General features: G+C 35.6%; 2 protein-coding genes across 2 annotated transcripts in view; both read left to right on the forward strand.

Annotated features, from left to right (window-relative positions):
* The window catches only part of HORMAD1 (HORMA domain containing 1), a 54,278-nt gene extending 45,323 nt beyond the window's left edge, over positions 1 to 8,955 (forward strand). Inside the window, exons 4-9 of the mRNA XM_012658611.1 lie at positions 821 to 1,080; positions 3,018 to 3,084; positions 3,161 to 3,237; positions 4,313 to 4,396; positions 7,243 to 7,311; positions 8,645 to 8,955. Of these exons, the coding sequence (XP_012514065.1) occupies positions 821 to 1,080; positions 3,018 to 3,084; positions 3,161 to 3,237; positions 4,313 to 4,396; positions 7,243 to 7,311; positions 8,645 to 8,725 (638 nt within the window). The 3' untranslated portion in view covers positions 8,726 to 8,955. The remainder of the gene's footprint in view (positions 1 to 820; positions 1,081 to 3,017; positions 3,085 to 3,160; positions 3,238 to 4,312; positions 4,397 to 7,242; positions 7,312 to 8,644) is intronic.
* A 1,216-nt stretch (positions 8,956 to 10,171) lies between these two features.
* GOLPH3L (golgi phosphoprotein 3-like) overlaps positions 10,172 to 13,586 on the forward strand; it is a 42,509-nt gene continuing 39,094 nt past the window's right edge. Inside the window, exons 1-2 of the mRNA XM_012658931.1 lie at positions 10,172 to 10,380; positions 12,868 to 13,062. Of these exons, the coding sequence (XP_012514385.1) occupies positions 12,880 to 13,062 (183 nt within the window). The 5' untranslated portion in view covers positions 10,172 to 10,380; positions 12,868 to 12,879. The remainder of the gene's footprint in view (positions 10,381 to 12,867; positions 13,063 to 13,586) is intronic.

Below are 13,586 nucleotides of genomic sequence, written 5' to 3' on the forward strand. Positions count from 1 at the left end.
ATATTTTTTTAGTTGTCCAATTAATTTCTTTCTAATTTTAGTAGAGACGGGGTCTCTCTCTTGCTCAGGCTGGTCTCGAACTCCTGACCTCGAGCCATCCTCCCGCCTCAGCCTCCCAGAGTGCTAGGATCACAGGCGTGAGCCACTGCGCCTGGGCTTGAGCCCAGGAGTCTGAGGTTGCTGTGAGCTAGCCTGACGCCATGGCACTCTAGCCCAGGCAACAGAGCAAGACTTTGTCTCAAAAAAAATACAACAAAAATAAAAAGAAGGTGCTGATGAATTAAGTTATCCAAGAAATATTATTAAATTAAAAACAGCCAGGTACAGAACAGTATGATCTCATTTGTGTTTTTTAAGGAAATATATATGTGTGTTTTCCTAAAACATATAGATATGACATATTCTATCTTTTATCACATGTATAACATCTTCTAAAAGACCATAAAGCAGTAACAATAACAGCTAACACTTATTGAATACACTTTATGCCAGTTCTGTTTTTAACATTTTATAATACCTGATTTAATACCTACAATGACCCTGTGAAGTAGGTACTATTATTTTCACCATTCGACAAATGAGAAAACCAAATCAGGGATGATAAATAATTTACTCAAAGTCACACAGTTAATCAAGTGAAGAAAACAAAATTACCTTTCAGGAATAAAATAGGGACTTGGAAATAGTAGGAGGATGATTTTTACTTTTTAGTTTATGCCCTTCTATACTATTTGGAATAGCTTTAATCTACATGGTTTTTATAATAATAATATTTTCTTCAATTTCATGAACAGCACAGTTTATACTTACGTTTTTGCAGTTACGCCCCCAGATTACCAGCCTCCCGGTTTTAAGGATGGTGATTGTGAAGGAGTAATATTTGAAGGGGAGCCTATGTACTTAAATGTGGGAGAAGTCCCAACACCTTTTCACACCTTCAAAGTGAAAATGACCACTGAGAAAGAACGAGTGGAAAATGTTGATTCAAGTATACTATCACCAAAACAATTAAAAACACCACTTCAAAAAATCCTGATGGACAAAGATGATCTAGGAGATGAACAGGGGCATTATATAAATGTGAGTTATATTTAAAGATTTATAAAGTGCAACAGTAAAAAATGTTTGACTCAATTCTGAACATTTTCACAGTTCCCATTAATATTATTGTAAATACTGTATTAAAATCATAAACTCACAGTTGGAAGGGACCTTAAAGAAGGGCTAGGGCTAGGGCTAGGCCTATGGTTTTAAAACTTTTTACCTTGGTCCAAACAACGTTATACTCAGAATTTAAAGGCACAACTATTCTGTTTGAAGCAGGGAATGGTCTTAGAGACACATCTACTATCTAACCTGCTACCCTCACAGTGGACTCTGAGGAAACCCCTAGAGCTTGAGGGCATAATTTGAAAATCACTGCGCTAATGGTCCAACCTCCAACTAAAATGGAATCCTTTCTGTAACATATCTACAAAGTGTTCAGGTAACCTATGCTTGGATTTCTTCAGGGCCTGGAAAGTCACTGTCTTGAAGCAGCCTGGAAATTCCTGGAAAGAAGGAAAAATGTCTTATTCGTCTTTTTATTTTTTTTTTTTTAATTTTTTTGAAACAATCTCACTCCTTTGCCCTGAGTAGAGTGCTGTGGCGTCAGCCTTGCTCACAGCAACCTCAAACTCCTGGGCTCAAGTGATCCTCGTGTCTCAGCCTCCTGAGCAGTTGGGACTACAGGTGTGCACTACAACATCCCGGCTAATTTTTATATTTTTAGTAGAGACGGGGGTCTCACTTTTGCTCAGGCTGGTCTCCAACTCCTGACCTCAAGCAATCCTCCCACTTTGGCCTCCCAGAGTGCTAGGATTACAGGCGTGAGCCACCGCATTGTCTTTTTAATCCTCCTGTGCCTAGCACCTAAGATTCTCAATATTAATTGAGTGAATGGATGAATAGAAGTATAAAGGAGCTTTTTATGTTGCCTCACTCCCAGCAAATGTGAAAGTCATTTTTGCTTTAATCTTTCAAGCATCAACATTATGTTCTTTAATGTCACCTATCTTGTTTTCTCTTGTCTCAATTTATACTAAATTATGACTATAGTACTTATGTACAGAGGCTCACTATTCTAAATTGGGCTCTGTGGCTACATTTTTACAAATAGAAAATTCAATCAATTTTCAACCAGTTCAAAGAAGAAAACTTTTACCTAAAACCTAAATCCCAATCTTGCTTTATAAAAACATATGGCTGGAATTTTTGTAGCATTCTTTAAAATATTTTAATCTTTTTCACATGTGACACAAAGGGAACAATAATTATAATGTAGATATTAAACCTGTTGTTATTTGTACCATACCATGACTGAGCTTATCCTTCACTAACTCTCTGAAGATGGTTGGGGCATATTTAGAGCATGTGCTAGCATTTGCACAAAAATTCCAGAAACATTCAAAATACTCCTCATACTAAAAAAAAAAAAAAAAAAGAAAGAAATTCCAGAAATATAGAAGTGGAAGTTTGTAGTGTGAACATGTCTAATTCAATGCATGCAAACAGTAGTAAAATCTAAGGGTTCTTAGAATCATCATGCATTTTAGGAAAGTTGTATATTTATATCATTTGTCCTTAAAGCAAGCCTGCAAAATAAGAAAAATAGTATTTTATACTTTGTTTGGGTAAATAAATGTCATATGATAGTAATTCTAGAACTACTTTTATTTCTAGCAAGCATAATGTAGTTGTATTTTTATATTGTATTTAGCCTTCACATAAAACAAATTTGTTCGCTGGGCATGGTGGCTCACACCTATAATCCCAGCTCTTTGGAAGGCCAAGGCGGGAGGATCACTTCAGCCAAGGAGTTTGAGGTTTGTGAGCTATGACTGGGCCACTGCACTCTAGCCTGGGTGACAGAATGAGACCCTGTATCTAAAAAAGAAAAAAAAATTGTTCATAAATACTTCTGCACAATTGTTTTAATTTCTTATGGAAATATGTCCATCTTTTTCCTTTACGTATAGGATGATTTTGACATTGACACTAAAATGGAAGAGCAAAAAAAAAACCCTGGATCTTCTGAACTTGGAGGTAAGAAGTTAATGAAAATGTGGATTAACTCACTTCCAATTCAATTTTATACCCTTTTAACTTCTTCTTTTTACAGAATCAAGTTTCGTTTGTGAGGAAGATGAAATTATGAGGTCTGAAGAAAGTCCAGATCTTTCAATTTCTCATTCTCAGGTATGAACTTGAAAGTTCCATCTCATTTTTAAGTTGTTTTTCCAAAACACAGTTGCATATATGCTTATTTAGTTAATTTATCAGATTTTTCTTATTCTAGATCTTTTAGAATAAAATATTTAAAATGCTTATTATTAACAAAATCTGGCAATTATATGTTGAAAAGTCTTAAGTGTATTGCTAGTGGATTTGTTTAGTAATAAACCCTAATTACTATTTACAGACTCTCAGGATTTTAAAGCTAGGTAGAATCTTACACAATTTTTTTTTTTTTTTTTTTTGAGACAGAATTTCACTGTGTTGCCCGGGCTAGAGTGCCATGGCGTCATCCTAGTTCACAGCAACCTCAAACTCCTGGGCTCAAGCGATCCTCCTCCCTCAGCCTCCCAAGTAGTTGGGATTATAGGCATGTGCCACCATGCCCAGCTAATTCTTTCCATATATTTTTAGTTGTCTGATTAATTTCTTTCTATTTTTAGTAGAGACGGAGTCTCACTCTTGCTCAGACTGGTCTCGAACTCCTGAGCTCAAACAATCTGCCCACCTCGGCCTCCCAGAGTGCTAGGATTACAGGCGTGAGCCACTGCGCCTGGCCTTACGCAATTATTTATTCCACCCTGCTTTGTATTTATTTTATATGGACATATAATACATTTTTGTTGCCTTGGAGCATAACATGTTTAATTTTGTTTTCCATATAGAGTAAATCCTAAAATAACAGATTTAGATAATTTGAACTTGGAAATAATAGGATTGATGGTTGTCTGCCTTCCTCTGCCAGCCCCTTTCTCAAATGGGAGTGGGCTGAATTTCTTATCTTCTGGAAGAGGTAGTGCCTGCTGATCATTTGGGACTTTCTCAGTCCAGTGATTGGTCAATTGTGTACAGTGTCAGTTTCACTATCTTTATTTTTGCGTTTTTTGTGACTGTATAAACCAACTCAAAATTTTTGGTTTTCATTAATTTAACAAGAGCCTACATTTTATGTGGTTAAATTCTTGGACCTTATTTATTGTGTTATGAATGGGTTTTATTATATTATTATATGGTTTTGTGTAATTATTTTCATTTCTAGTTTGAGCAATTAGTCAGTAAAACATCTGAACTTGATGTGTCTGAAAGCAAAACAAGAAGTGGAAAAATCTTTCAGAATAAAATGGTAAATATCTCTTTATGTTTGTTTTCTATTCTAACCATGTAATTTTCTCCCATATGAGTTTATTTTAATATTTCATTTAGTAGACCAATATTTACTAAATACCTATTATATGTTAGGTAGTTTACTAGTTGCTGGGGACATAACCTGAGTAACACATACTTCCTGGTCTCAGCTAAAAGTTTAGTAACTGGAAATAAACAAGCCCATGACATAGGGTCATTATAGAAGTCTGAATAGGCTATATAATTTTATTTACAGTACATTAGGGAAGGGAATCCAGGAAAGGCTTTGAGAAGTGATATTATTATCCATACTCCCAAGGAAATTTCCTATAATGCCAAAATATTCCCATGCTCTATCTTGTAAATTGATTATCTTGTTAATAGTATATTGCAATTTAATCTTTTGTATATATCTTATGTAAAATGAATCTGATGTTCTTTTTTTTTTTTGAGACAAAGTCTCGCTTTGTTGCCCTGGCTAGAGTGCCGTGGCGTCAGCCTAGCTCACAGCAACCTCAAACTCCTGGGCTCAAGCAATCCTCCTGCCTCAGCCTCCTGAGTAGCTGGGACTACAGGCATGCGCCACCATGCCTGGCTAATTTTTTTCTATATATTTTTAGTTGTCCGATTAATTTCTTTCTATTTTTAGTAGAGACGGGTTCTCATTCTTGCTCAGGCTGGTCTCGAATTCTTGAGCTCAAACAATCCACCCGCCTCGGCCTCCCAGAGTGCTAGGATTACAGGGAATCTGATGTTCTTAAGCAAAAAAAATCACTGCTTTATTTTAGCTTTTGGTATGAATTATACTAAATATAAATTCACATTTCATTTTGGGCCTTTAAGTTACTCTCAAAGGTTCAGGAGTAAAGAAAATGAATTCTGTAAAATACATAAAATATTATATTCTAAGTTAGGAAACAAATAACTCACTCTATCAGTTGGTGTGCTAGAGTATTTCTTCCCAACTCCTTATTTGGTGACATCGTGTTGGTAGCTTAAAATTGGACAGGGTGGTAGTATTCACAGCATGGAAATCAGCAGATGCCTCAGGGTTTCTTCCTCTCATAGATCTGGTTGTTAAACATCTACCAGGACATCAGTGATTGTAGTGCCATTTTTAGGTGTCTTTTTTCCCCTGCATTCTCAATGGGAAGTTAGAACCGGCAGAAGATAGCATTCGAACTAGTATGCTGATGAAGCAAGAGATAAAGGAATGTCAAGAATTACTACTTCTAGCAGCAAAATATTCTTCTTAGCTTCTATTTAGGATGATTATCCTTTGTTAGGATATAGGGATAAAGGCAAGTGTTTAAAAAAATTATTAAGCAAGATTTCCTTATAATGTATCATGAAGATGCTTTGGAAACAAATTCATTTCTGAAACTGGACATGTTTTTTGATAGGAACTCTGAGCCAGCGTACTCTTTATTTTGAGATTTCTGACTGAATTATGGTTAGGAAAGGTCAAGAAATGAAAATATTTAATAGTATATGTATTAGGCCAGGCGCGGTGGCTCTCACCTGTAATCCTAGCACTCTGGGAGGCCAAGGCGGGTGGATCGCTCAAGGTGAGGAGTTCAAGACCAGCCTGAGCAAGAGCGAGACCCCGTCTCTACTAAAATTAGAAAGAAATTAATTGGACAACTAAAAATATATAGAAAAAATTAGCCAGGCATGGTGGCACATGCCTGTAGTCCCAGCTACTCAGGAGGCTGAGGCAGGAGGATCACTTGAGCCCAGGAGGATCACTTGAGCCCAGGAGTTTGAGGTTGCCGTGAGCTAGGATGATGCCACGGCACTCTAGGCAAGACAAGAGAGCCAGACTCTGTCTCAAAAAAAAAAAAAAAAATAGTATATGTATTAATAGTAAGGAAGTTATCCTTGGAAAGGACATTTCAAGTATCAGAAAAGAAGCATGTCCTTTTAGAGAATAGTAAAATGACAGTTAATGACTTGTCATTTTCCAATATTCGTTTTAATAACTGCATATACAGCATTATTCACAATAGCCAAAAGGTGGGAAAATCCTAAATATCTATCAACAGATGAATGCATAAACAAAATGTGTATATTCGTACAATGGAATATTATTCAGCTATAAAAGGAGTGAAGTACCAATACACACTACAACTTGGATGAACCTTGAAAACATTATGCTAATTGAAAGCAGTCACAGAAGTCCACATATTATATAATTATTTTCATTTGAAAGTCAGAATTGGGAAAGCGGCTGGGGGCAGTGGCTCACACCTATAATCTTAGCGCTTTAGGAGGCCAAGGCCAGAGGATTGGTTGAAGTCAGGAATTTGAGAACAGCCTAAACAAGAGCAAGACCCCATCTCTACAAAAAATAGAAAAATTAGGTGGGCACGATGGTGTGTGCTGTGGTCCAGCTACTCTGGAGGCAGGAGGATCGCTTGAGCCTGGGAGTTTGAGGTTGCAGTGAGCTATGATGATGACACTGCACTCTAGCCAGGGCGACAGAGCAAGACCCTGTCTCAAAAAAAAAAAAAAAAAGAATTGGGAAAGCTATTGAGATGGAAGATCTTAAGGCTGGTGGGAGGATAGGGGAATAGGAGAGTGATAGCTAAAGAGTATGGAGTTTCTTCTTGAGGTGATGAAAGTGTTCTAAAATTGATTGTGGTGATGGTTGCATAACTGTGAATATACTTAAAATCATTTAATTGTACACTTTTAAATGGGTGAATTATATACTATCTGAATTATATCTCAATAAAGCTGTTTTTTAAAAACTTCATATAGTTGTATAAGGTTGAAAAATCAAGTGTTGGCTGTTCTTTGAGAAATAACCAGTTAGTAATTAATTATTCTATCCTTATGCAGGCAAATGGAAATCAACCAGTAAAATCTAAAGAAAATCGGAAGAGAAGTCACCTCAAATCTGGGAAAACAGTAAGTCTTATGATAATGTATAGGTTGAATAAAATGGCAAGTACAATAATATCATTACTGTAGATTAAATTTAAAATGATAAATTTGATAATATCCCTGGATATACCTGAGAGCTCTGATATTCAAATGTTGTTTATTATATTTTGTTCTAAAAATTGAGGTGATTTTGAAGTAAGAGGTGCTATGTAGGTTTATTAATTTTTTCCACATAAATATCTACTGTCTTGCTCCATGAATGACTTCAAGTAATTAGAAGAATTTATAAAATAAATAAAAATCAGTATCAGGAAAAATGAGTAGAATGAGAAGGTGACAGTATAAGAATATTCAGGCCATTTTGTTTATATAGAGCTGAAATTGGGCCACAAATGTGATCTGAGCTTTTTAGAGACCAAAACTAAAGTAGAAGCAGGATAAACACTAAAAATATAGTGTTTCCTTCTAGCACCTCAAGAGGAAGAAAACTTTTCCTGACCTTAATCCTATAGTTGTTTTATATTTGAACTTTATTTTACCAAATCGGATCATGTATTTGTCATTTCTGAGATATTTATATTTTTCCAACTAGACATTTTAGTATTATTAGTAGGTTAAAATTAAACAACTGAAAACATAAGACTGTGTTTAAAAAATCAAATGTTAAAGGGGTAATTATAGTTGGTTAATACGTTTTCAATTTCCATAACTTAGGAAGGAAATGGAGTAACCTAACATTTCATTAATCAAGGTTCTTTAGTTTTTACCAATGTATTAAGCCTTGATTTTTTTTCCTGTAAGATCTTAATTCAATTTGTTATTCTTAGTGAGTTTAACTTATCAAAATTAAAGTTCAATAACTCGGAGACAAAAATTCCCTGATTCATCCTCCCATTCATTCAAAAGTATGCATTGAATGTCTAATATACATCAGGCCTTGCTAAGTACCAAAAATACAAAATTGACATGATTTAAATCTTCCAAGGTGCCAAAGTAGAATGTTTTTCTATTTTCTATTTCATTTTAAAATCTTTTTTCCCTTCTCATTCCTCCAAAGTATTTTACTATTTTGAGGACATAATGTTAAATCTGTCTTCTAACTACTACAGCAACCCTAATGAAGATCTTACATTTTGCAAGTCCATACTTTCAGTAGCCACTGGAAGATGTACATATGTCAATAATAAGTTTTACTCTACTTTTAAAGAACCCAGGTAGCCTAATGTAGTGGGAAATAGTTATACTAGGTACAATTTTTTTAAAAGGAAAGAAACCTCAGAGACATGAAAAAAGATCTAAAAGTAAAAACATTTAAACTGGAAAGTATCTGTTCTTAGTAGTTGTTTTCTTTTGACAGGTCCTCCATCCCTTTGATTCTTCTAGTCAAGAGTCAGTGTCAAAAAGGAGAAAGTTTAGTGAACCAAAGGAACATATATAAAAATTGCTTTTTCTTCTAAACATTTGCAAAGTTCTTCTCAACAATTTAAATTGAAGGACACTATATTTCTATTTTAAGGTGTGTTTTCCCTAACTCTGAAAATATATATGTAGTTTTAAGCAGTTCATACACTAAATTGAAGTTCTTAGCTGACTGTCATATTGTGGTCCTTAATCTTATTTGGGATAAATCCAACAGAACTTTTGAATAAAACTAAAAGTATAAATGTCATGATTCTGTTCATTACCTAGTCAATACTGATCTGTTTTCCACTTTGGTGGACACTTCCTTAAATATATATTAACCTTTAAGGCCTTCTAAAGCCATTTTTGAAACAAGTAATGTTTACTTTGATATTAAAATTTGGCAGGGATTCACTTTTTCTTATGTTAAGACTATACCATTTAACTGGGTGTTTTAGTCATTGTGTTGTTATTGAAACAATGTTCTTCGATACTTTGATATAATGTATTATACTTTGATATAATGTATTAACATAACATATAATGTACAATTTAAAATTGGTGCTTTCCTTTTTTTTTACATTTTTTACTACAGGACAAAAAGATAACTGATTTTTAAAGTCTTACATTTTTAGCAGCATAAATAAAATATTGTTCAGTATGTAGGCTTTTTCATGGCTTCTAATTTTTATTTAATTAGCAGAAAATGTTTAGGTACTATTTTTTAGATCATTTGGTAGGTATTACTTTGGAAGAGTTGAGCACACTTTCTAGATCTTTTGAGTGGTAGTATGAAAGATACTGTGCCTTTCATGAGAAACCTAAGAGCTAGTTCCAACCTTGCCCGTTTTCTTTGCTTTAGAAAAGGACTTAAAACTTGGGTTGTTTGCCCCTTGTAGTTTCAGCAGCCAAATTCCAAAAATAAACACTATCCATAGGTTTGTCCGTAATAAGCGCTACAGGGAATGTTGGTATGTATGCTATGGCAGAAGTGCACTCCTCCCTTTTAAGGTAAACTAAATAAACGTCCACAAACTGACCCAGATCAGATTTTTCTGGAACAGTTAAGTCAGGGATAAGCTGACTGCCAGAAACAACCAATTTTAAAATGTTTATTTATTCTTAGCTGTATTGCTTGGATCCCAGCACATCTCACCTAATTGTCCCGGTATACGCTGCTACAGTAACACACACCTGCTGCACTGAAATTGACCAACAGAAACCTTTTGAGATTGGCAGCCCGTGTTAGCTCACTGAACGCTTTGATTGGCCGGCTTAATGGAGTGGGAGGAGCGCAGCCCTCTTGCCTCTCTTCCACTAAGGTTCCTTCATTGGATTGACCAGCTGTCAGGTTGAACACAAAACTGCCTCCTTTTGGTGGTGTTTGTCTGGATGGCAACACAATAGCCGGGTGGAGAGCCTCCCCTCGTAAGCTCCGATTGGCTGGGCTCAACCTTGGTGATTTCTGATTGGCCCAATGAAGAAACACCAAGGTAGGTTGCCTAGTGATCCTGAGGAAGCTGATGTGTTATTCCTTCTCTGCATCGAAGGATCAGGAAGTTTGTGCTCTCTGCGTGGCTGAGAAGTTTTTCACCTACTAGGACGGGGGTGGGGTGGGGGAACAGGTGTTCTCCTAAAATAGAGTATACAAGCTGCAGCCTGCGTCCACCAGTAACCCAGGAGTAACATCAGGTAAGCAACGAGAAAAATCACATTTTCTAACGTTCAAAAAAACCTCTAAATTTTTTATGTTATGGGAAGAGGGAGGTTATTATTTATGTTTTGATTTTTGGCCATTTGGTTTTTTCAAATAGGATTTTTAACTAGTAAATGTCCGGGGGAAATTAATTCCTCAAAGAAAATTCTTCTTTATTTTCTTTCCCCTGAAGGTTTAAAGTTTTTTGCTTTGGGTTAAGAAATAATCCCAATTCACTGTGTCAAATAGGGTTAGTGCCCTTAAGCATTTATTTTGTGATTCTCTTCCTCTTTCACTCTTCTTCCTGCTTCCCACAAAAAAATTGTGAATATACCCTTATGCAAAGAATCTGTGATAAGTTACTTCATTTGTATTTCTGTTTTAAATGTTCATGCATTTCTGAGTATTCATTTTAATCAGTATATATTTATTGAGCAGTTACAACGTTAAAGACATTTTCTAGTTGCTATGGAGAATATAAAAACCCAAGAAGAGAATATCCCTGCTCTCAAGAAGTTTACAGTTGACAGACAGCCATACCAAAAGAAAGACTATAATAAATACTTTAAAGGAAGTAAGTATAAAGTTCTGTGAAAGTACAGCTGAAGGAGAGTCCAGTTCTGGCCATGGCGCATATGGGTAATGGAGAGAGAAGGAGATTCACTTAAGGCTTCACAGTGGGTCAGTAGACGTTTGAAGAATGGGTGAAATTTAGAGGAAGAGAAAAGGGAGAGAACCCCAACAAGTACAAAGAGCAGAGGCAGAAAGAAAGCATGTTTGAGAAAAGGTTTTGCAACCGTATATATTGGGAATTATGGGAAATATTGCTAGAAGGTAGAACGGGGTCCAGTCATAATGGCTTTTAAATACTGTTCTTTTGATCTCGAAAAAGATATTCGTTTATATAATTGCTGATTAAAAATATTTGTTGGTCGGGCGCGGTGGTTCACACCTGTAATCCGAGCACTCTGGGAGGCTGAGGCAGGATGATTGCTTGAGCTCAGGAGTTCGAGACCAGCCTGAGCAAGAGTGAGACCCCGTCTCTACTAAAAATAGTAAAAATTAGCTGGGTGTGGTGGTGCATGCCTGTAGTCCCAGCTACTTGGAAAGGTGAGGCAAGAGGATCTCTTGAGCCCAGAAGTTTGAGGTTGCTGTGAGCTAAGCTGATACCGTGGCATTGAGCGACAGAGTGAGACTCTGTCTCAAAAAAAAAATTTTTTTGTTGTATATCATCTTAAAAATTGACATCCAGATTTTTATATAATAAAATATGCTAACATTAAACTTTGTCCTAGATGAGTTAGTGCAGTTTCTTGTGACTGTAGATTTTTTAAACAACTGTAGTGCACAGAATAAAAAGACATGTTCTCTTTTTTCTTCCTTTTTTTTTTTTTATAATTGAAAAAAAATTTGCCAATCTTTTAACACTCTCTTGCCAGGACTTTTTGTTGGCAGCTGTTTGTGTATTTGCAAGATGGGTAGCTAGGGCTAGAGATGCTAAGTTTACTGACTGTGGAATCACTACATGTGATTTTCTGAGTGTTATCCTCTAGTGATCTCCAAAGTGAGTGCATGAAATGAGTTATTAGGGTATGGGAAGGAAATATTAGAACATATATTTCTATTTAGTTTTTTTTATTTTTTACTTTGTATTTTTTGTATATATTTTATAATATAGTATCATTGAGTGTTTACAGATATTTTATATAAATTATACGCATTTTGGAGTTGAATGCTCACAATTTTTTGCTGTTCCATCTTATTTAACTTGGAAATCCATTTTGTAAAAGAGGAGTGACAGTGGTGTGCATTCACTCTTGGGTTATACATTATATATAAGAAATCTACAGGCTTTAAAAGATCATTTCTACTGGACTTTTGAATTACTGATTTGATCTTTTATCACTGTCATCTGTGGAGTCCAAGCTATTGTATTTTGGAAAAGATTTTTTCTAGTCATTACTCCTTCCTTTCCTTCTATATTTAAATTTGTAAATATTTCCTATTTCTTATTTATTTATTTTTGTATTTCTCTCTCTCTTTTTTTTTTTTTTTTTTTTTTGAGACAGAGTCTCACTTTGTTGCCCTGGCTAGAGTGAGTGCCGTGGCCTTAGCCTAGCTCACAGCAACCTCAAACTCCTGGGCTCAAGCAATCCTACTGCCTCAGCCTCCTGAGTAGCTGGGACTACAGGAATGCACCACCATGCCCGGCTAAATTTTTCTCTGTATTTTTAGTTGTCCAGATAATTTCTTTCTATTTTTTTAGTAGAGATGGGGTCTTGCTCCTGCTCAGGCTGGTCTTGAACTCCTGGCCTCAAGCTGTCCTCCCGCCTCAGCCTCCCAGAGTGCTAGGATTACAGGTGTAAGCCACCATGCCCAGCTTATTTCCTCTTTGTATGCATTTTTAGTATGCATGTTTGAATATCTATATTTGTTTATTTATATAAGCACACATACGGATATTTTTTCGCCATTCCCTCCAGAAACAGGTGAGAATGACCACTTTAACTCATCGGGCCCGTCGAACTGAAGTAAGCAAAAACTCTGAAAAGAAGATGGAAAGTGAGGAAGACACTAATCAGGAGAGGAGACCAGACAATGAAGACTCCGGAGACTCTAAGGATATTCGCCTCACCCTTATGGAAGAAGTATTGCTCCTGGGACTGAAAGATAAAGAGGTAATTCAGTTAGGTTTGCTAGCGTAGCTCAAAGACTATTAAATATTGGAATGTTTTAAGAAGTAATCTGATGGAATATTTTCATTAATGCTAAATTGGCCTTAGAATTGTGCTCAGACCATCTGGGAGTTGGAGAAGTTTGGGAGGGTGACTGATAATTTGAGTGTAAAACCCAGAAGTATAATTACTTGAAGTGTAATTTAATTACAAAATTACTCCAAAATTTTAGAGGATACAGGTGAGGAGAATATAGTGCAAAATTTTATACTTGTAATTTCTCAAGTCAGATTGATGGTGAAATAATAACCCCTTATTAAAGTAAAAAAGAGGGCCCACACATTGAAGTCCTCTTAAGCTTGGGAGAGAAAAAGTCTTTTAAATGAAAAGACAAGGAATGTGTGATTAGCTGTCTTACAGAAATAATGAATAGGTTTCTTATGGGAGAAATAATTTTTTAATTCTCTTCTGTGTATCTTTAAAAGTTGAATCTCAACAATGATGAGGATTATTTTAATTTTGGAAAA

The sequence above is a fragment of the Propithecus coquereli genome, unplaced genomic scaffold (genome assembly GCF_000956105.1).
Source record: "Propithecus coquereli isolate 6110/MARCELLA unplaced genomic scaffold, Pcoq_1.0 Scaffold59, whole genome shotgun sequence".
Lineage (NCBI taxonomy): Eukaryota > Metazoa > Chordata > Mammalia > Primates > Indriidae > Propithecus > Propithecus coquereli.